Raw genomic sequence first — 22,550 nt, 5'->3', positions numbered from 1 at the left:
TCATGCTGACCGAACTGTAGTCATATCTGAAAAAAAATTATCTTTATTATAAGGAAAATACACAGTAAAACAAAGCTGGAAGGTAGTGGGAGTGGAAGATCTAGAAAAACTTAAATCACCAAACAAGCTGCCCAAACTTGGCTTCCTTCTGTGGAAAAAAGAGTGATTTGGCCCTTATCTTTCCCGCCTTTCCTGATTTAAAGAAACCTGCTGTTAGCAGGGCTGGGCCCAGGGAGGCCCATTTTCCTATCTGTTCTCTTCCTGGGAGTTTGGGAAAGGTGGTATAGTTCTCAGGCTTTGAAGATACAGAAGACAGTATGGAGAAGGAAAGGATGTTACAGCCCTTTGGTCCAGTGTCATCCCCAGCCCCATCCTTCAGTATTTGTTGATGCCAAAGAGACGAACCCCATGGAATTGGGGTAACTTAGGCAGCAGTACACTGAGCAATGAGGCTGTATTGATGAGGAAGTGAGCAGCATCATACTTGGTGTAGAAGCTGGCGAGGAGGTAGCTGTGGAGAGAAGAAATGGGTTGAGTGAAGCTGGCCTTCCCTATCCGTATTTATGCCTTTCCAGTGACTTTCTCTTCTATTTTAAATGACCAGTTTTATTGCATGTAGTCCAAGAATATCTGAAAATATTCCGGTCACTTTAACAGTGTTTACTTTGGGGTTGGGGAGATAATCAGATGACACCTTTAACTGGAGATTAAGTTAGAGTGTTTTTTAATTGTTAATGACGTGGCAAATGACAGCTGAAGCCTATATGTCAGAGTCCCTTTGTTTCCATTCCCAACAGTTTTCACAGATTTATATAATCTCTGCTTTATTCATTCACTTCCTCTGGAAGTGTAACACCATTTAGTTTTACTTGGCGTTTTCTTAGTCCTTTCTCCATTCCCCTACCACCAAAGGGACAGCAAAGAAACCCTGTTTACTGTCTTCCATTTCTTTACTGCTCTTCCTAGATTTAGATCATACCTTATCTTCAAAGTGTTTAAGTGAGTAGTCTGCTTTTTTAAAACTTCCCTGTGGGTGTTTGTACTTGGCACTTGGGGCATTTCCCACCTCTCCCCCTGGACTCACAGTACAATAGGAGAGATGCTGAGGAATTTGCGGGAAGAGGTAAATTGGAGCCCGTAGTCCATCTGTTCCCAGTGTGTCAGGAGCCGAGCCTTTCCTTGGTCAGGGGTCTCAAAGGGTGTCCCTTTCACAGTATGTAAGAAGACATACATAGCCTGGGAAGACGGATGGGGGCAGTGTGAGGAGGCAGAAAATGGTCCTTCAGCCCAAGAATTACACTGAGATCCCCAAAGGAAGACATACATCCCCAAACAATTGGTGCTTTTGGTTTTGGTTGGGAAAAGCCTGGGTTAGGTATAACGGTGTGGTTTAGTGCTCACCAAGTTATGGATGACGTTGGTCAGGGTCCAGACAACAGGAATGCTGAAGAAGGGGATGCTGAGTAGAACCACATGCAGCAGTCCTACCAAGATGATGTAGGCCAGCCAGATGCCCCGGCTATTCATCACTCGAGTGTTGGGGTTCACTTCACTGTGTGCCACCCCTACATTCATCCTACCACAGTGGGGGATCAGGCAGGAGTCCTACTCAATTTCCTCTCCACCTCTTTGAGTTTGTTCCCCCAAGTTGTCTCCTGAATAGTCCAAATCCCCTGACCTCTATTGGGAAAGAAAGAACTTCCCCCACTGCGCGCAAAGGAAAAACTGAAGACTTAGGGAAGAAAACTTGAAAGACGAGATGGGTCCTCTACTCTTCAAGACATTAATAGTAATCTTTACTCTGATCCTTACACTTCAACTGTAACTTGAAGGGGCACGCCTAGGCTTGGGGCAGGGACTTCAAGCAGCAAGGGAAACAAGTATCTCACTTTCCTGAAGAAGCTTATAAGAAATCAGAAAGAGGTTACATGCACGAGAATTTCATTAGAAGGTCATGGGAAACAAGGAGCCACTGAGAAACGTTGTGGTAATAAAACTACTTCTAATTCCCACCTTTTCCTCTGGGGCTTGCCCGTCCTGTCTCTCCTCCCCTTGGCATGTGAGCAGGCAGCATCCCAATTCCTTCTCTCAAGCGTCGGGCGCTGCCAAGTATTTACCCGTGGCTTTTGGATTGAGCTACGAAGGGACCTGCGTTCAGCATCCTGAGAGATGGAGCCCTTTCCCCGAGTCCAGGGGCGGCTCTGAGCGTCTGAACCTGGCTCCTTGAAGTCGTGCCAACTCTAAACTTGAGGTCTGTTTGGGAAGCAGATCTCGTCCCTCCCCCTTACTCAAATTCCTCACACCCTGCTATGAAACCACCCCAAGCTCCTCCCAGCTTCCTTCTCTCGTTTGTCGTTCATTGGCTGTTCTCAAGGCTCTCTTCAGAGCTCCTCTCTCGGTATTTAACTCGCCGCTGCTCTGTCTCCCTCCTCCCCCCCACCTTTCGGCCCTCACCAGTTTTCCTCAGCACCCCTTTCCAGTCGACCGGCTGCCCCTACCTGCTGGCTTCAGAAGCCCGTGGGGCTCGAGGAGCGGCGCTCGCTTCCACACCTGCGGTCTCCAGGAAGCAGCCGCCCTCGCCCATCTGCGCTCTTTCTATTGGTGGAACAGAATCAGCGCTGCCACCACCCATTGGTTGGCAGTTTGCAATGGAGCCGCGCAATTGGTCTCCAGTTCCGCCGGTCGGGAAGTGCGGAACCCGCCCCTCTCCCTGTCCCACCTTTTGAGAGAGGTGGGGAAAGCTGCCTGGAAGAGCGAGAGCGACGTCAGCTGTTGACTAATAGGAAGAGCTGATAGTGTGAGGTGGGAGTAACAGTGGCAGCGATTGGTCGGCCGTGGTTGTCTGCGCCTAGGCGGGAGCTCCTGGAAGCCGAGGCTGCGGGTGGGGGCCTAGTGGACTGGAGCGGTAACAAGATGGCGTCGGAGACGGTGGAGCTCCATAAGCTGAAGGTACCGTGAGGCGGGGAAGGGCTGAGTTGGACTTTGCTGGGACTGAATTCTGCTGGGTGGCTTGCGCCTTTTCCTACGTGTTCACCTTGCAGGCTTTTCCACTTCGTTTTCTGGCTCCCGCCGTAGTTCTTTTCTTTTGTGCCTCCCTTCGTCCCCGCTACGCCTTCCCCAATTTTCCATTTCTCCGCATGATTTTACGGTATCTTTGTTATTTTGACTCTTTCTTCATCGTTGTCTCATCTGTGTCACTTCCCCACCGGGTATGCAAGTGCTTTCAACCTGTTATACCCCCTTCTCGTTTCTCGTCAGAGCTGCATTACGTCAATGGTCCCCTCCTCTTTGCCCCGTGCTGGAGCCAGGACCCCTGTCTCTTCCTTGGATTGATGCTTCCCAGTCTGTTGTCCAGAGCCGCGATTGCGGTTAGCAGATGGCATCTTTGTGTTTTCCACCCATCCAGGTCTCAGACAGGAGCCAAAAATGCTTCCACTCCTTTTTTTTTTTTTTAGGTGGGGTCACGCCTTCGGAGCTAACTTTGAAATTTGAGGAGAAGCCTCAGAAGCTAGGCCTCTCCGTAGAAGCCAGGGGTTTCGAGACCTAAAGGGTTAGTAAAGGCACAGATAGGTCAGATTTAAAAGTTTTTCGAATTCTCCCACGCGCTTCTCCGCCTGCCAGCCTTACCCCCTACCCTTACCCCTTACCAGTAGAGAGACAACTCAGTCATAGCTGTTAATATTTTGGGAAAGCATTTCCGAGGTTAGCTTTAGCTCTTCCCATTTCACGTTGCGGATGGATCCGGACCCTGCATCTCTTGGTGTCACCACTGGGTGACACTCTCAGTCACAGGGTGGTTTTAAGTTGTATCTTTGAGGAATGTTGGTAGCTTCGACACATTGAGATTGTTATTTTTCTAGAAGAAAAGAGTAATTTTAGGGCGAATTAAGAGAACTTCTTCTTTAGTTGTCCATTTGTGGTTTCACAAGTAGCTTTCCCATCAGATGTTTTGCTCTTGTTTTGGTCACATCCTGGGAACCTTAGACAAACCAGGCTGATTTAGCCAAAGCTAAAAACTGATGCTTTAAAGCTTGATGAGCTTAAAAAAAGACATAAGGAGAATAAGTGTAGGGAGGACACATACTAGTTGACACCAATTAACCTTTCTGTGAAAACTGGTTTCTTACTCATGGATTCTAAACTGTGCTAGTGGGTTTTCATGGATCACGGAGTTACTGTTAAATTGGTGGCACTGAAATGTGTAGATCATATTTGTGGTCTCCTAATATAATGAGCAAAAAAAATTGAGTAACCACCTCTGTCATATGTGTAGTTACTTAAATAAATTGTGTTCTGCCATAATGTTATGTGTGTTATGAAGCATGCACAGGAAAGAAAGTTTTGAGTGAATGAGATAAAAAGGAAATATGAATAGAAGATTTAATATTTTCTTTTTATTCCACTTTTGAAATCACTGGAGTAAGTCACCAGCTGTATGACTTGCCTTTATGGATTTAATATTGGTTTATGGAGTGATTCTTTCTATGAGATCTGTTTTGTCAGGTCTGTATTAAATTTGATATTGACAGGATAATGTCCTCTGACCTGATTTCGGGTTTTATAGTCTGAGAGAACATGAGGCACTCCTGACAGCCTGAAAAAGATTCACTCTTTTTTTTTTTTTTTTTTTTTTTTCTTCAACGTTTATTTATTTTTGGGACAGAGAGAGACAGAGCATGAACGGGGGAGGGGCAGAGAGAGAGAGAGACACAGAATTGGAAACAGGCTCCAGGCTCCGAGCCATCAGCCCAGAGCCTGACGCGGGGCTCGAACTCCCGGACCGCGAGATCGTGACCTGGCTGAAGTCGGACGCTTAACCGACTGCGCCACCCAGGCGCCCCAAGATTCACTCTTTTAATCACATTTGCTTGTCTTTGCTTTTTCTCTAGAGCACTTCTTAACCTTTTGGAGGTCACAGATATCTTTGAAACTCTGATGAAAGGTATGGACCCTTTCCCCAGAAAAAGGCATGTACACATACTTTGCATGCGATTTGAGGGGCTTCATAAAACTACCTTGTAGCCCTGAGGAGTCCGTGGACCTCTGGTTAAGAACCTATGCCTTTAATTCTGACTTCCGGGACAGTTAATGTTTGGTTCCACTGTCGATCTTGATGGAGTGATCCTGATTTTTGGGTTGACTTAGAGTTTTATCTCTTTTTTAAAAACTCCTCCCAGTTTTATAAAAAGAATTTGGGGCTTTAGTATGGAGTCCCAGAAGAAAGAAACAAGCTTTGAAGTAAGAGGGGAAAGTATTAATTGGATTGATATGTAAGTCCACATCAACAGCAAATTTCTGAAGATTTTGTAGAAATGCAGTCATTCTAACACAGAAAGAGACTGAATGTGGATGAAAATGCCTTGAATTGTAATAGTACCAAATTTATAGTCCATGCTGAAAACAGGGACTACTGCAGAGAGAACCACAAGGGTGTACAGTATAGTGTTAGATAATATTGAATCATAAAGCGCATGTGTGTTGGTGGTTGAAGACAGTTTGGAAAGCAGGTGAACTTTGTGACCATAAAGGTGGAATGGAGTGATGTTGAAAAGGGGCTTTTGACTTGTGTAAGGTGTTTGTTTTTTGTCATGCAGGTGGAAGGTGAGGAGCCTTTGAAAATTTGAAAGGAAGAGCTGATATGATCAGTTGTTGTTCTTTTGACAGTATGGAGGATGGGGTCTGGAGACAGATTTTTACCAGTTAGATTTTCATTATAGTAGTCACTCTGCTGCTTAAAACCTTTTAATTATAGGGACGTCTGGGTGGCTTAGTTGGTTAAGAATCTGACTCTTGGGGCATCTGGGTGGCTCAGTTGGTTGAGCATCTGACTTCGGCTCAGGTCATGATCTCATAGCTCCTGAGTTCAAGCCCGGTGTTGGGCTCTGTGCTAACAGCTCAGAGCCTGGAGCCTCCTTCAGATTCTGTGTCTCCTCCTCTCTCTGCCCCTCCCAGGCTCATGCTCTGTTTCTCTTGCTCTTTCAAAAATAAATAAACGTTTAAAAAAAAAATTAAAAAGAAAAAAAGAATCTGACTCTTGATTTCGGCTCAGGTCTTTATCTCACAGTTCCTGAGATGGAGTCCTGTGTTGGGCCCTGCACTGATAGCATGGAGCCTGCTTGGGAAACTCTCTCTTCCTCTGTCTCTTCCCCTTCCCTGCTCATGTGCATCCTCTCTCTCTCTCTCTCTCTCTCTCTCTCTCTCTCAAAATAAATGAACTTAAAAAAAGAAAACAACTTTTAATTATATTCTTATAAATCCAGCTTAGTTTCTTATACTCCCAACCACAGTGGCTTGATTTTATTTCATTCCTCAGAATGACTGTGTTAATTACTAATACTTAGCATTTACTATGTTGCAAGATCTGGTTGAAGCTACTTACATAGGTTAACTGATGTAATTCTCAAAATAACCCCGTAAGGTAAATGCCTCTATTATTCTCATTTCAAAATGAGAAAATTGGAAGCTCGGAGAGATTAACTGAGTAACTTGCCCCCTAGGTTGCAGAGCTAATAAGTGGTGGCTCAAATCCAAATAGCCTGTCCCCAGATTTGTGGTGTGTTTTTTTTTTTTTTTTTTAATTTTTAATGTTTATTTTTGAGAGAGACAGAGAAGCAGAGCATGAGCTGGGGAGGGGCAGAGAGAGGGAGAGACACAGAATCCAAAGTTGGCTCCAGGCTCTGAGCTGTCAGCACAGAGCCTGACATGGGGCTGGAACTCATAAACTGTGAGATCATGACCTGAGCTGGAGCTGGACACTTAACTGACTGAGCCACCCAGGCTTCCCTCCAGATTTGTGTTCTTAATCACTGCGCTACAGCCTGTCTTACCTCGGAACCCAGAAGTGTTATACATGCTTTTGGCTGTAGTGCTCCTGCCACTCCCATCCCCCATACCTTTGTCTAATTAATTAATTAACTGCTAGTTCCCTTCCGATACCAGCCAAACATCATTTACCCAAGGAACCCTTAGGTAGGATAAGTTCTCCGTATCCACACACATGATTTGACTACTTTTTAAATGCTTTCATGGGACCCTGTACTTTTTTTTAAAGTAGACTCCATGCCTAAAGTGGGGCTTGAACTCACGATCCTGAGATCAAGAGTACATGTTCCACCGACTGAGCCACCCAGGTGCCCTGTACGCTGTACTTTTTTATGTTAATTAAACATTATATTAATGATCGTTGATTGCCTTGTTTTTGTTTTTGTTTTTTACCAGATTGTAAACTTCATGTGGGCAAGAACTCTTTTATCTTTTGTTTATGATTATTTCCTTGTATCTAAAATAATGCTTGATGGAATGGGTGTTCAATAATTGTCAAGTGAATAAACTTAGTAAAATCTGAAATAAGATAGTGGCTATTAGAATGGGAGTAAATTTGAAAGAAATTTGGGATATAAAACTGTAAGTATGTATAGATCAGTTAGATGTGGGAGGAATGAAAGATGAATCCAAGGTTTGAGTAGTCTAGGTTGAGAGAAGAGGAAGAAGTCAGTTTTGTGGAACAGAGAAGATAAGTTCAGTTTTTGGCTTAAGTGTCTTTGAGATTTGCACTTGGAGATGTCTAATAGTTGCAAATGTGGGTCTCTAGTTCAAGAGCTGAGGGCTGATAGGAAAGGTTTGCAACTTACTCAAAATATTTATGGAGTGCCTACCATGTGTGCTACCATAGGTTTTGAACATATAGCAGTGAACAAAGCAGATGAAATTCTTGCTGTCATGGAGTTTATATTTTAGTGGGGGAAGTCTCAATAAATAAAATTTATAGTATGTCATAGTGATAAGGTCTGTAGAGAAAAATAGTAAAGGGGTTAGGTAGTAGTACAGTGGGACTAAGGGTATTAAAATTTTAAACAGGGTGACTAGGGAAGGTCTTGGTGAGAAGGTGATGTCAAAGCAGAGACGCAGATGTGAAGTTGGGAGTCTTACATGCAAAGTGTTATAAGAAGACCTTTTAGGTGATTAGAACTCTGGCTTACCCTTGAGATAAGAAACCAGTGGGGGATTTTTGAATAGAGAAATGACATGTTTTGACTTTTTTTTTTCCTGATTTAAATTTTTAAAACATCACTCTGGATACTTTGTTGAGAGTAAACTATAATGAGGTGCAAGGGCTGAGAGTTTTTACAGTAATTTGTATCAAAGACCTGAAAGGGTTAGATTCTGGATGCAGTAGATCCCTCCCCCCACCCCCCATTCATAGGAGATATGTTCCAAGACCCCCAATGGCTGCCTAAAATCTAGTGTATGGAAACCTATGTGTATTGTATTTTTTCCTATAAGTATATACTTATAATAAAGTTTAATTTTTACTTATTTGTTTGTTTTCTTTAACATTTACTCATTTTTGAGAGAGCGTAGTGGGGGTGGGACAGAGTGAGAGGGAGACACAGAATCCAAAGCGGGCTCCAGGCTCTGAGCTGTTAGCACAGGGCCCAACGCAGGGCTCAAACTCATGAACCCACAAACCATGAGATCATGACCTGAGCCGAGATTGGACGCCTAACCAACTGAGCCACCCAGGCACCCCATAAAGTTTAATTTTTAAATTAGGTACAGTAAGAGATTAACACAGTAAGTAATAGAATAACTATAATATACTGTAATAAAAGTTATGTCAACGTGGTCTCTCAAAATATTGTACTATACTCAACCTTATGATAATGTGAGATGATAAAATGCCTTCATGCTAAGATGAAGTGAGGTGAATGATGCAGGCATTAGGACATAGTACTAGGCTATTATTGACCTGATGAAGTGTCAGAAGGAGGATCATGTACTTCCGGACTACAGTTGTCCCAGGGTAATTGAAATCACAGAAAGCAAAACTGTGGATGAGTGGGGGACTACTGTTATGTTATGTTATGTTATGTTATGTTATGTTATGTTGTTTTATGTTTTTGTTTTATTTTTAAATGTTTACTTATTTATTTTGAAGGGGGGGAGGGGCAGAGAGAGAGGGAGAGAGAGATGACCTGAGCTGTAATCAAGACGGACACTTGGGGCACCTGGGTGGCTCGGTTAAGTGTCTGACTTTGGTTCAGGTCATGATGTTGCCGTTCATGAGTTTGAGCCCCAAGTCGGGCTCTGTGCTTATAGCTCAGAGCCTGGAGCCTGCTTCTGATTCTGTGTTTCCCTTTCTCTCTGCCCCTCCCCTGCCTGCTTGTGTGCTCTCTCTCTCTCAAAAATAAAGAAAAACATTTAGAAAAAAGAGAAAAAAAAGTGGACATTTAACCTGAGTGAACCACCCATGTGCCCTGGGGGACTACTGTATTTTAAAGTGAAGCTGACAGGATTTGCCAGTGATTGGGTTCTGAGATTGAAAAAGCTTTTGAGGGGAGCCAGGGTGGCTCAGCCACCTGGATGGCTCAGTCAGTTGGGCGTCCAACTTCAACTCAGGTCATGATCTCACAGTTCATGAGTTCGAGCCCTGAGTCAGGCTCTGTGCTAACAGCTCAGAGCCTGGAGCTGCATTGGATTCTGTGTCTTCTCTCTCTCTCTCTCTCTCTCTCTCTCTCTCTCTCTCTCTCTCTCTCTCCCCCCCCCCCCCCCCACCCCACTTGTGCTCTCTCTCTCAAAAATAAATAAATATTAAAAATAAAGCTTTTGATATAAATGGAATGAGAAGAAGGCCAAAGCAGTCTTAGTGAATATCAATATTCACAGGGTTAGATGGAAGAAGAGCTAGCAAGGAAAGAGAGAAAGCAAGGAAAAGATAGAGGGGTGCCTGGGTGGCTCAGTAGGTTAAGTGTCCAACTCTTTTAATTTTTTTTTAATGTTTATTTATTTTTGAGAGAGACAGAGACAGAATGCGAGTGGGTTAGGGCCAGAGAGAGAGACACAGAGTCCGAAGCAGGCTCCAGGCTCCGAGCTGTCAGCACAGAGCCCGATGCGAGGCTCGAACCCACGAGCTGTGAGATCATGACCTGAGCTGAAGTTAGACGCTCAACCAGCTGAGCCACCCAGGCATGCCTAAGTGTCCAATTCTTAAATTTTGGCTCAGGTCATGATCTCAGGATTCATGAGTTCAAGCCCCACGTCAAGGGCTCCTCACTGATAGTGCAGAGCCTGCTTGGGATTCTCTTTCTCTCCATTGCTCTGTCCCTGCCCAGCTCGTGCGTGTACACGCTTGGCTCTTTCTCAAAGTAATAAACTTAAAAAAAAATTTTTTTTTAAAGGCGGGGAGATAGAGCTTGTATATGAGAGCAGTGCCAGCATCTTGGTAGTTAAGATAAAGCTTAAAGAGCCTCAGCTGCCATATTATCTCTACTATTTTTTAGCTGTGTGATTGTTAAGCAAATTGTTGAATTTTTTAAAGCTGCATTTTCTTAATTTCTTAGTTTATAAAGTGGGGTTGTACTACTAATCATATATATTTGTTGTGAGGATTAAGTGAGGAAATCACATTCAAAGTACTTCGTGCTGTTGGAGGTGGGGGCCTGGATGGTTCAGTCTGTTAAGCGTCTGTCTTTGGCTCAGGTCATGATCTCACGGTTGGTGGAATCCCAGCTCCGCATCAGGTTCTGTGCTGATGGCTTGGAATTCTGTGTCTCCCTCTCTCTGTGCCCCTCCCCCACTCATGCTCACACGCCCCCTCTCTCTTTCTCTCTGTCTGTCAAAAATAAACATTAAAAAAATAAAAAACAAAGTACTTAGCACTTTATCTGCCATGGATTAATAAAATAAAGTTGAGGGGCCCCTGGGTGGCTCAGTTGATTAAGCATCTGACTTCATCCCCCATCATGATCTCAGGGTTTGTGGATTTGAGCCCCTCGTCGGGCTTTCTGCTGTCAGCACGGAGTCTGCTTCAGACCCTCTGTCCCCTCTCTGTCTGCCCCTCCTGTACTTGCACTCTCTCATTCAAAAATAAATAAACATTAAAAAAATAAATTTCAGTTCCTGTCATATGAAATATTATAAATTATATAAGGTGTCTCTGCCTTCAAAGAATGTACAAACCAGATTGAGAGATAACAGATTAAAAAAGATTTGAATTAAAATTCAAGATTTGTAAACTAGAGGAAATCGGGAGAATGAATGATTAATGTCAAATGTCAAATGCTATCCAGTTTGGGGAAGGAAAGAGAAGGGAGGAAAAGCTTTGTTAGAAAGTTGAGCTTTTTTTTTTTAATTTTAATTTTTTTTTAAATGTTTATTCTTGAGAGAGAACACAGAGTGTGAGCAGGGGAGGGGCGCAGAGAGACGGAGACACATAATCGGATGGAATCAGAAGCAGACTCCAGGCTCTCAGCTGTCAGCACAGAGCCCGATGTGGGGCTTGAACCCACGAACTGTGAGATCATGACCTGAGCCCAAGTCGGATGCTTAGCTGACTGAGCCACCCAGGCGCCACTAATTTAAATTTAATTTTTTTTAACTAGGCTACATGCCCAATGTGGGTCTTGAACTCACAACCCTGAGATTAAGAGTCACATATTCTAGGGGCGCCTGGGCGGCTCAATCAGTTAAGTGTCAGACTATGGCTCCGATCATGATCTCACAGTTTGCGGGTTGCGGGAGCCTGCTTCTGCTTCAGATTCTGCGTCTCCCTCTCTCTCTCTGCCCCTCCCCCACTCACGCTCTGTCTCTCAAAAAATGAGCAAATGTCAAAAAAAATTTTTTTTTAAAGGTCTCATATTCTACCAACTGAGCCAGCAAGTCAAACTTTGAATTGTCTGAATATTTACCAAGTTTTACTTAAACCAGGGGGAAAAGGAATGGAGGCTTCGGAGGAAGATAAGGGGTTAAAAGAAATAAAGAAGTTGTATTGCTTTGTAACTAACCAGCCAGCACCTTCTAAACACATACACACAAATGATATATTTAAAATGTTAGATGTCTGAGTGTTGGGCTTACATAAGATTTTATTTTCTTCTATACTTTTTGGAATTTTCAAACCATTCTACAGTGAACAGTACTTTTGTAAGGAACTAATAAAACTTTTTAAACTGTAACTAAAATCAAAAGCCTTGTTCTCCAGGAAGCTGAAAGAAAATGAAGAAACAAAGTACCGATGTGGGAAAGACCCAGATTCTTAAGAAATGGACCTTAGAGATCACTTAAGTCTAGATTTTAGCTTAATACTATTCAGGGTATGGCCTGCAGGCCAGTGCTGGTCCATGAACTGTTACTGGTTAGTGATGAGCTAAGTTTAAAAAAAAAAAAGAAAGAAAAGAAACTTTTTCTAACAGTTTGGCATCCGTGCTCCATCCAAATGTGTGATCCTTTTTCTAGTAATCAGTTTTTATTGTTTTTTAGAAAAGTATCCATCTTGTTGGAATATTATAAAAAGCTGGCAGCCCTATCAGTCTGCCTAATAAAAAATACACTGATCTGTGAAATTCAGAAATCTGAGAAGCAGTGATTCTAATCTTGTCTAACCCTTCACCCAGTGTTTAACACTTATGAAGTGCTTACTAGCTTGTCAAACACTATTGTAAATGGTTTACAAATATTTACTGACTTAATCTTCCTAACAACCCTATGGTATAGGTACTATTTATTGCATTATCCCCATTTCGTAGGAGACTGAGGCACAAAGAGGTTAAGTTATTCATGCAAGGTTATACAGCTGTAAGTGGTAAAGCTAGAATTTGAATCCAAGTGACTTTAAAAGAGGCCATGTTATGCTGTGCAGCCATTCCACATTTTTAATGGGTGATTTACCTACCATGTTTCTCAATAGAGGGTGCTGTTGGTTTGTTGAGTAGGACAGTTCTCCACATAGTATCCTTGCCTGCCTGACCTGCTCAATGAATGCTCCACTTGCCCAATCATCGTGGGGAGGAAAAAAGCTCTCCTCTCCATTTTCAAATGCTCCTTTGGTTGAAAGCCTTCTAGAGATGGCCAGCATATTCCCTTAATTGTAAAGTTTTTTCTTCCATAGGGATCTGCTTTCTGACTTATTGGTCTTCTTTCAGTGCACATCTATTTGTGCAGTGATCTGCATATAGGATTTCTGGAGCTTTCCTTTTCCTGCTTGTTTTCCTTGGATCCGCATGTCATTATACTTCTTAAAATAAGAATCAAATAAGTAATCACTTAATAATATAGATTCTGTTTTTCAGTTACCATAACCTGGAATTACTTTGGCAGCAAATCATACTGTTAACCCTCTTTGTACTTGTAATCATCTAAAATTATAAGGTCTTTATCCTTAGAGTTACTGTTGAGTCAGATCTTCCTTATCTGGTTTTTGAACAATTTAAGTTTTGAATATAAATGTAATTATAGGTATACCTATTCCTTCTAAATTGAATCTTCTTTTTGGCTCGTTCTCTCTGAAGAGATCTCCTCCCTGCCCTCCCCACCCCTTAGTTCTGTCAGTAATCCATTGATCCTTCCTCCTGTTGTCTGCACAGTTGATAAGCATACCTGTTACTTGTTTGGTCAAATTACTGATTTAAAACTCTTCTGGGGTGCCTGGGTGGCTCAGTTGGGTTAAGCAGCCGACTGGCTCAGGTCATGATTTCGCGGTCCGTGAGTTCGAGCCCCGCATCGGGCTCTGTGCTGACAGCTCGGAGCCTGGAACCTATTTCGGATTCTGTGTCTCCCTCTCTTTGACCCTCCCCCGTTCATGCTCTGTCTCTCTCTCTGTCTCAAAAATAAATAAACGTTAAAAAAAATTTAAAACTCTTCCACAGAACCCTATGGCATGCCATTAGATATTTTTTCCACTTTGACTAGATTCTTTGATTGTTGACATTAAAGTAGCTAACACATCTACCTAATTCTTCAGTGGTCAGGCCTGTATGCATGTGTATAGTAGATTGCAGTAAAGGATCTGGGATAATAGTAAGAAGAATCTGCTTTTAGATAATTAGATTTTCTACTTAAAGATTCATTTTTTTATTCTTATTATTAAAGTAGGACACTTACTCTTCACCATCTGTTAGAAAAGTCCTTTTGTATATTGACTATTGTTACAGGGAAGTGGACCATCTTTGTGGATCTGGAGGCTTGGTGTAGTTAGGAGCAGTAGTTTTGGATTGAACTTTTCATTTTTTCTTTATTGTGAGAAGTAATTTTTTTTTTTTTTTAATCACCAGGTTCATTCTGTTAACTAAGGAAAAGCTTTACTCTTTTTTCTCAGCTTGCTGAACTAAAGCAGGAATGTCTTGCTCGTGGTTTGGAGACCAAGGGAATAAAACAAGATCTCATCAACAGGCTCCAGGCATATCTTGAAGAGCATGGTGAGTGCTTTGTAGAGGCAGACAGAGTAATATGAGTGAGGGGGTTAATTTTTAGGCTCTGCCGTATGAAGATTTCTTTTTTTCTTTTAGGTTGTTGGTGATGTAAGCTCTTAATTTACTGTGTCAGGAAAACTCTTGATCATTTAAAACAGTGGTTATAATGTAAAGAAATACACCCCTCCCCCTTTTTTAAGACACTAAGTTTATTTCAGCAAATTATTTAAAAGGAAGTATGGGAAAACAAGTATCGTTAGACTGAGAATGGGAAGATTTGAATTCTGAATCCTCTTATGACAAATTTATTCTGTCACTTTGAACAGTCACTATTTACATGATTAGGTGTCTGTTCTGATCTATGAAATGAGACAAATGTTTCCACCCTTGAAATTCATAAACCTAGGTAATCTCTGGTCCCTTCTAGCTCTAACATTCTGTAATTCCACCTTTTTAAAAACAAAACTTGCTTTATTTAAGGCATATTATTATCCCCGGTTGTACAAGTCCCTGCTGTAATTTTTATTTATTCCCTTTTATTCTCATTTCTTTTACCCCAGCTCCCTTAGGCATCTATTCTAATGTGCTTGATATGTAATTTTTGTCTTTGTCCTTGTAAACCATGTAGTGTTGTTTTGGAATACAATATTTTTATAGAATTGGCAATGAGGCCATAGCCTGCCTTCTTGCTTTTTTTTCTCTAAGTACTTTTTTTTTCTTTTTTTTTCTTTTTAAGACTTATTCGTATGGCCTGCAGCTGTGTGGTCATCTAGTCTTTTAATTCAAATTCCTGCATAGTGTTCTACCATGTATGGAATCCACCACATTTTACTTTAATTCACCTGGTGATAGACACCTGTATTGCCTCCTGGCCTACTTTCATGTTCCTTTGTGTTTCTCTGTGGGAGTTTATACCCAGGAATGGGATTGCTAATTAATATCTATTTATAAATGTTTATTTGATGTGATTAAGCATTGACAAATTGTTTTCCAAAATTGCTCTGTAAATCTACACTCTCATCATCAGTGCATGAGGGTTCTTGTATCTCCTCCACACACCTGAACTTGGAACTGTTTTATCAAGTGGCTTAATTTTTGCTAATCTGCTGGCTCAATATACTTTCCTTTAATTATTAAAACGTTTGGACGTTTGCTGTGTTCATGGTTTTTTTTGGCTTTTTCCTTTGCTGTCTTTCTGTTGGTGTTCCCATAATTCACTTGTTAGTTTGCAGACATTTATTTGACATTCTGGTAACTATTCCCTTGTTGGTTTTAGGCACAAGTACCTTCTTTGTCATTTGTTTCTTTTTCCATGGTGTCCTTGCTTAGTTTTGGAAAATCTGTGATTTTTCATATATTACTTTTGCTTAAGGGCTTTTTCCAAAAATCCTTCCCCACCACTAAATCTTAAAGATATTCTCCCACATTACTTTTTACTAGTGTTGTCGTTTGACCTCACCACAATTTTTCAGTCCAGCTGGAGTTCAACTTTGTAAATGTTAGAGAATACTGTTTTATTTTCTCCATGTGGAACAAATTTTAAGGGCATCATTTTTACCTTCTATTATTGAATTTATTTTGGGAAAGCAGAATGATTATAATTCTAGCCTAAGTACAGTGATCAAGATGGTTTTTTAGCAGGGCTTGACCTGAATATTTTAATATTCTTTAGCTGAAGAGGAGGCAAATGAAGAAGATGTACTGGGAGATGAAACAGAGGTGAGTTGGAGAGTAAGGTTAGTCAGTGTGGCTGCTACCTTGGCCACATTGCTTAACATCAATTATTATAGGGCTCAAATGCTAATGTGCTAGGGGAGCACAGAGGGGGAATGAAGGTTCTGAAAAATTGGTTCACTTTTGAGTTCTCATATTCTCTTATTGATGGGTATTTACTGTTGATTTATATTAACCATTGTCTCATTTGGTTTTAGGAAGAAGAACCAAAGCCCATAGAACTGCCTATCAAAGAGGAAGAACCCCCTGAGAAAACTGTTGATATGTAACTATCCCTTTTTTATGATCTGAGTATAGGGCAGACAGTTCTGGGTTTTGGAGGGGTTTTAGTCTTTTTTTTCCTTTTTTTAAAAAAAAAAAATTTTTTTTTAACATTTATTTATTTTTGAGACAGACAGAGCATGAACAGGGGAGGGTCAGAGAGAGACGAAGACACAGAATCTGAAACAGGCTCCAGGCTCTGATTTGTCAGCACAGAGCCCGATGCGGGGCTCAAACTCACGGACTGTGAGATCATGACCTGAGCCGAAGTCGGACACTCAACTGACTGAGCCATCCAGGCGCCCTAATGGAGGGGTTTTAGTCTTTTACTCTGCTTACCTTTTATACATTTCCATTGGGTTTTTCTTTCTTTCTTTTTTTTTTTTTTTTAAGGTTATTTATTTTGAGAGAGAGGGTAAGTGAGCGGGGGAGGAGTAGAGAGAGGGGGAGAGAGAATCCCAAGCAGGCTTTGCACTGTTCAGTCTAATGAACCATGAGATCATGACCTGAGCTGAAATCAAGAGTCAGATACTTAGCTAACTGAGCCACCTAAGTGCCCTCTCATTGTCTTTTTCATTTCTCATTAGATCATTTTTAGAAGAGTCTAATTCATTTTAAGTATACGGTCCCAGTGAAGCAAAGTAGTTTGTCTCTGGGTTATGTAATAGATAATTAGGACCAGGAGACTTCAAGCCCAGACAGAGTTTAGTTCTAGCCTCTGGGGTAGCACCATAATAGGTGATTCTTTTTCCATATAGAGAGTCATATAGATTCTCTGTGTATAAGGAATTTTGTAAGGAGGGAGGGTACTGAGCAGAGATTATATCTCTGGGGTAACACTATATTTTCTCTTCCTTTTTTGATTTACAGTGGAGGAAGGGAGGCCAAAGTAGATCAAGATCAAGTAGATCTTGATTTATGTATCCCACAAGGTTGATAATAAAACAGACAAACAAAAAGGTTGATCACAAACATCTTTCTGGGGGACTCTTTCTATGAATGTCTGGCCATTTTATACTCCACATTAGTAACAGTTGAATCCTTTTTAAAATTTTTGTTCCTCGTAGCTATATTTATGCAGTTAATTATAAGAGATCATATATGTGTTAGTGAAAATCAAACAATACGTAGAGGAGTATATAAATAGAGAATTATGTACCTCTTGTTCCCACCTGCATCTGACTTCCCAGAGGTTTTCAGTATATTCTCTTAGAATGTTTTATATGGGGAGTTTGTGTATATACAGATACATACACACACCAGACATATTGTGGGTTCCTTGATTTTTTTTTCAGATCTGGAGATCTTTTTGTATCATTACATGTAATGTTTTTATTTAAATGTGAGTTACAGTAAAACCTTAGATTGTGAGTAACTTGTTCTGCAAGTGTTCCACAAGATGAGCAAACATGTCTAATAAATTTTAACTTGATTAACAAGCGATAGCTTGCAATACAAGTAGTATGTGACACCAAATGTCACATGATCACAACTGAGCCAAGGGTTCTTGAAATTTGCTTTGAAATACTAGTGCTTTGGATTATAAGCATGTTTCCTGAATGAATTATGCTCTCAAACCAAGGTTTTACTGTGTATATTAGGCAGGGTTATAAGCATTTTTACGTGTATTGTCGCTTAATCCTCACATCAGCTGTATGGAATAAGGATAATTATCCTTGTAAGTGATAGGTCTTTTTTTTTCTCTTAGCTTGTTATGGAAATTGCAAGTATATACAAAAGTTACGAGAATAGTATAATAGACCCCCATATACCTATCACCCAGATTTAATACTTATCAATTTAGAACCTTATTCTTTCTAGCAGCTAATAGTACTCCATCCTATAGATAAACAGTAATTTCATCAGTTTCCTATTGGTGGAAATTTAGATAATTCATAGTAGCAAAAAATGCAGTGATGAATGTTGTTATGTAACTATTTTTATACTGACACAAGTATGTCCATATGATAAACTCCTTGCAGTGGATTTGCTGCAAGGGGATGTGCATTTTTGTCTAACAATACTGCTTTCTAAAGCCATGTAGTTATCTTCCATCATAGGAGGTTTATGTTTAGATATATTACCTTAAGGAAATGGCTTATGGAATAGTTTTAAGTTTACTTACTTATTTTTGAGGGAGAGAATCCCCAGCAGGCTCTATGCTGTCAGCACAGAACCCAATATGGGGCTTGAACTCACAAACTATGAGATCATGACCTGAGCCAAAATCAAGAGTCAGATGCTTAACCAACTTAGCCACCCAGGCGCCCTATAGAATAGCTTTAAAGTACTGATGTTTTGGGGACTTCTAGAGTAAGAAAGAAGATGAGGTAAATACAGTGATAATTGGCTTGTGTGGGTTAACAGTGAAGTTTGAAAATTCTAAAAGTTTCATTATCCTTAGAATATGTAAAATGTGTAATTCTTCATTTAGAGGGCTTTGGTTTTATTATTGAATTTCTAAACAAGGAATTTGAAAGTGTGTGTGTTTGGGGAGGTGATTTTGCTCTTTAGAGGGATAGTCGTGGTTAGACTACAGAAAGGTTCTGGGTCCCTGAAGTTTGGAGGGTGTCTTGTATGTGCCTATGAGTAGGAGAGAGATTTCTCAGTGAAGAGAAGAAATTTCCCATGAGTTCCAAAATGTGATGTGTATTTATGGCTTGAGCTTAATTGTGCCTGAAGGAGTTGGAACACAGCAGAAGGAAGCTTCCTCTCTGGGGTTCCCTTTCTACCACGAGGTGTACTGCAGTAATTGTGCTTCAAGATGGGAATGTGAAGAAAGTCATTAGCTTGAGGTTGGCGGAGGTCTTAATGGCATTGGACTTCAAGTAAAACATTACACTTCAGTGACCCTTTCTGCCAGAACAAGACAGAGAGAGAGCTGGAGAAGGAAGAATGACCAGGAAATGGGAAGAATTCAGGAATTTCTTTAAAGTAGGAATATTCAGGGCTAATATAGGTGCTTTGAACATTCAAAAGGAGATCTTCTTGCTTCATCTTTGGCTTGAGGTTCTCCCAAAATATGCTTGTTTCTAGTTTGATCTCCTCCCCACCCCTCACCAACACCCTCCATCCCCAAACAGGGCAGTTAAATATTGTAGGATGTAGTTATGGTCAGCAGGGGGCACCCATTGCTTATCTGTCAGTTCAGGGACCTCCAACAAAAGGATGGAGAGAGTAAGTTCCTGTTCCAGAATTGCTTCCTCTGAAAATGCCATTAAACCATTACTACCTTTCAGGGCATCAAATGGGAAAAGTGTCCGGGATACTGGAACAAAGGCTGTCCATGTCTTTAAATGAGGGACCTTAATGAGACTGGTTATGACCCACAGTTTTATGGGAGTTGTTTGGTGGAGGGTTAATGCCCTTCCGTTTATCCTGGGTACTTCCGAACTTTGTCTCCCACCCCTATAGTCCCCCCTCTTTTGTTTTCTGTTAAACCTTTTGACTAGTAGCTTACCATGTTTTCCTAATTCAAACTCCCCATAGCCTTTTTTCTTCCCACTCCCTTTGGCATTTTTATTTGTCTCACTTTGACTATTCTAGCTGGAGCTACAGTCCCCATGGGAGAAATAAAGGATTTGTAACACAAGGAAACCAGAGCTTGTAGAATAACACTTGTTAATCGTCGTCGTGATGAAAATTGAGAGCTGCCATTTAAATGAGGGTTGGAGGAATAGTCATTAGTCCGGAAGTAAATTTAAAGTTCCTAAAGTAAATGAAATGGTTTCTGGTGCCCTTGAGTGTTTTTCTTCAACCCAGTGTATATACCCAGGCCTCTTTTCTGATATATTTTTTTAATACTTTTTTTTTTAATGTTTTTATTAATTTATTTTTGAGACAGGGACAGAGCATGAGCAGGGGAGGGACAGAGAGAGAGGGAGACACAGAATCTGAAGCAGGCTCCAGGCTCTGAGCTGACAGCACAGAGCCCAATGCAGGGCTCGAACTCACGGAGTGTGAGATCATGACCTGAGCTGAAGTCGGACGCTCAACCAACTGAGCCACCCAGGCGCCCCTGTTTTTTTAATACTTTATTTAGCAAAGTAAGTTAGTCTGTTATTTGAACTCATCAATAGATGGCAGTTCAAGAAACTGAAGTTCTCTTGGGTTTCATATTTTTTTGGACTAAGGGATGATGGAGAGATAATGGGACAGAAGACCTGATTCAGGTGAATTCTTCTACATTCTAAGGTTTAGGGTTAGAATATTAATAAGTTTTCTGATTTAAAAAAAATTTCTTTCATTTCCAGGACAACAGAGAAGAAAGTGGTAAAAATTACATCTGAGATACCACAGACTGAGGTAGGTATTCTGCTCCCTAGTGGAAAAGCAGTCTTTCTATATATCTTTGTTTCTTAATTTTTTTTTTTAATGTTTATTTATTTTTGAGAGAGAGAGAGACAGAACATGAGCAGAGGAGGGGCAGAGAGAGGGAGGGAGACACAGAATCCGAAGCAGGCTCCAGGCTCTAGGCTGTCAGCACAGAGCCTGACATGGGGCTCGAACTCACAAACTGAGATCATGAAGTTGGACGCCCAACTGACTAAGCCACCCAAGCACCCTTCTTTTTATTCTATCTGTATCATCACTTTAAAGAACTGACTCATACGCAGAAAATCAGTATTGACAGGTTTTGGTATTGATATATTTTTCTGCCACCTGCCTTTGGGAAAATATTTGGGTTGGCATAGTCATCTTTGAAGCCCTAGTCTTTTTGTATATAGTACTGAGGCTTTAGTGGTATCTCTCTTTAGATGTTGGCAAACTAGGATTAGAGTTTGGGAGGATTGTACCTTGGAAAAGATGAAAAATAAGGGAAGATGTCACTACTGGAAAGCTGGTAAGACTGAAATGTCTCTGGACTTTGTGTCAAGATCTCTGAAGTTAGGTTCCAGTTGAGATGTATGGGGTTTTTTGGGGTTTTTTTTGTTTGTTTTGTTTTGGTACCTTTTAAGTAGAGATGGCATAGGACAGCACTGCCTCATTTCTAACTAAAAGTGTACTACTAGTGTTGGAACCAAGCTGTTCCTTTGATCCGTTTTCAAAGGTCAACTAAACACAGCTTTTGTCTTCTTGGCTTCGTGCAGAATGTGGGTTTTATTTTATTCCTTTCCTTTTGTTTTTGAGGACATGAATGTAATAATAGTCTTTTGTGTTTGCTTTCTGGAAAAGGCTGTTGAGTTAAGCCCTGGGTGGATACAACCTGATATCCTCTAGGGGTGTCAGTATTCTCAGTTTAGACCTTATGAAATATACTTCTGATGTTCTAAAGATACCCTCTTCTAAACAACTTTTCTCTTTAAAGAAGGAAACCAGAAATTAATTTTTCTCTTCCACTTCTTTTGTCTTTTTATCACCTAGAGAATGCAGAAGAGAGCTGAGCGATTCAATGTACCTGTGAGCTTAGAGAGTAAAAAAGCTGCTCGGGCAGCAAGGTGAGTGTCCTGAGCCTTTTAAATCTGAGATAGTGATAGTACGAAGGTGGAGGCATGATCCTAGATTTTAAATATAATTCTTGATTTTAAGTAGAATAGAGACCTTGCTGAAAAGAAATACTCTTTTGGCTTTGTTCAGAACATCTCTCCTGATTTGGATGTAGTAGCTATAGATTGGGTCTTATCAAGCAGAATTTTTCTAATAGGTGAAAGTCAGAAACTGACTTCCCCCAATTTTGATAAGGCTCCCTTTTTAGCTTATTCTGTGGGCTCTTGGTGAGAAAAAGAGTAAACTGAACCTCTTTCATGAGGTTGTTAGAATTAGCTAATGATTGCAAGGCTTGAGATCACAAGCAAGAAGTGCCATATGTACACTTGACACGGAGACAGACAACCAGGAGTGTGAACAGCTTCCTAAAATTTAACTTGTTTTTCTTTCTACAGATTTGGGATTTCTTCAGTTCCATCAAAAGGTAAGAGTACAGAGACTCTAATGAGAAAGTTGTCTTTATATTTTTACTTTTCTGTCACAACAAATTAAGGCAAACTTGTTAGTTTTAGAAAACCTTTAAGAGGTTATAGCATTCACCTCTTTGCTTTACGTAAAACCATACTTAAGCCTTCCCAGGCAATTTAGCATAGGAGGGAGTACCAACATTTGTTTTGGTCTTCTTGGGCATCTTTAGAGAAGTTTCATTTTTTTATTACTTTCCCTACTTATTCTGGTGTCTCAAATCAGCATGTAATTATTGTGTACCTGTCCGGTGTTCTGCCTTATGTGAGTAGTGAAAGAACAGAGTTCTTTTGCTTCAGCAGTCTTAACTTCTAGGAATTTACAAGGAAATGATCTTGAATATGCTTAAAGACTTGGTTGGCCATAAGGATTATCACAGTATTATTTTTAGTGGTAATTGGAAACAATGTAATATAC

The 22,550-nt window shown here is 40.8% G+C and overlaps 2 protein-coding genes across 4 annotated transcripts in view; one reads left to right on the top strand and one right to left on the bottom strand.

The window, feature by feature from the left end:
- Positions 1-27: 27 nt before the first annotated feature.
- Positions 28-2,609, bottom strand: ORMDL2 (ORMDL sphingolipid biosynthesis regulator 2). Of its 2 annotated transcripts, none has more exons than XM_043564364.1 (4): positions 2,499-2,609; positions 1,402-1,576; positions 1,085-1,236; positions 28-511 (listed from the first exon to the last, which is right to left on the bottom strand). In XM_043564364.1, exons 1-4 carry the CDS (start codon positions 2,582-2,584, stop codon positions 376-378), a joined length of 549 nt encoding a protein of 182 aa, XP_043420299.1. In that variant the 5' UTR covers positions 2,585-2,609; the 3' UTR covers positions 28-375. The 2 variants fall into 2 exon arrangements, with proteins under 2 accessions (XP_043420299.1, XP_043420300.1); XM_043564365.1 differs by having other exon boundaries at positions 1,402-1,902; positions 2,499-2,566.
- Positions 2,610-2,680: 71 nt separating this feature from the next.
- The window catches only part of LOC122473728 (SAP domain containing ribonucleoprotein), a 55,400-nt gene continuing 35,530 nt past the window's right edge, over positions 2,681-22,550 (top strand). Inside the window, exons 1-7 of one of the 2 annotated variants that reach the window (XM_043564363.1) lie at positions 2,681-2,949; positions 14,093-14,192; positions 15,859-15,905; positions 16,118-16,185; positions 20,435-20,486; positions 21,546-21,619; positions 22,064-22,092. In XM_043564363.1, coding sequence (XP_043420298.1) covers positions 2,914-2,949; positions 14,093-14,192; positions 15,859-15,905; positions 16,118-16,185; positions 20,435-20,486; positions 21,546-21,619; positions 22,064-22,092 — 406 coding nt within the window. In that variant the 5' untranslated portion in view covers positions 2,681-2,913. The remainder of the gene's footprint in view (positions 2,950-14,092; positions 14,193-15,858; positions 15,906-16,117; positions 16,186-20,434; positions 20,487-21,545; positions 21,620-22,063; positions 22,093-22,550) is intronic. The other variant, XR_006294702.1, reaches the window with a different exon arrangement.

The sequence above is a fragment of the Prionailurus bengalensis genome, chromosome B4 (assembly GCF_016509475.1).
Source record: "Prionailurus bengalensis isolate Pbe53 chromosome B4, Fcat_Pben_1.1_paternal_pri, whole genome shotgun sequence".
NCBI classification, from domain to species: Eukaryota; Metazoa; Chordata; class Mammalia; order Carnivora; family Felidae; genus Prionailurus; species Prionailurus bengalensis.
Note: the sequence above shows the minus strand (reverse complement) of the source record. Positions and strands in the feature narration are given on the sequence as shown.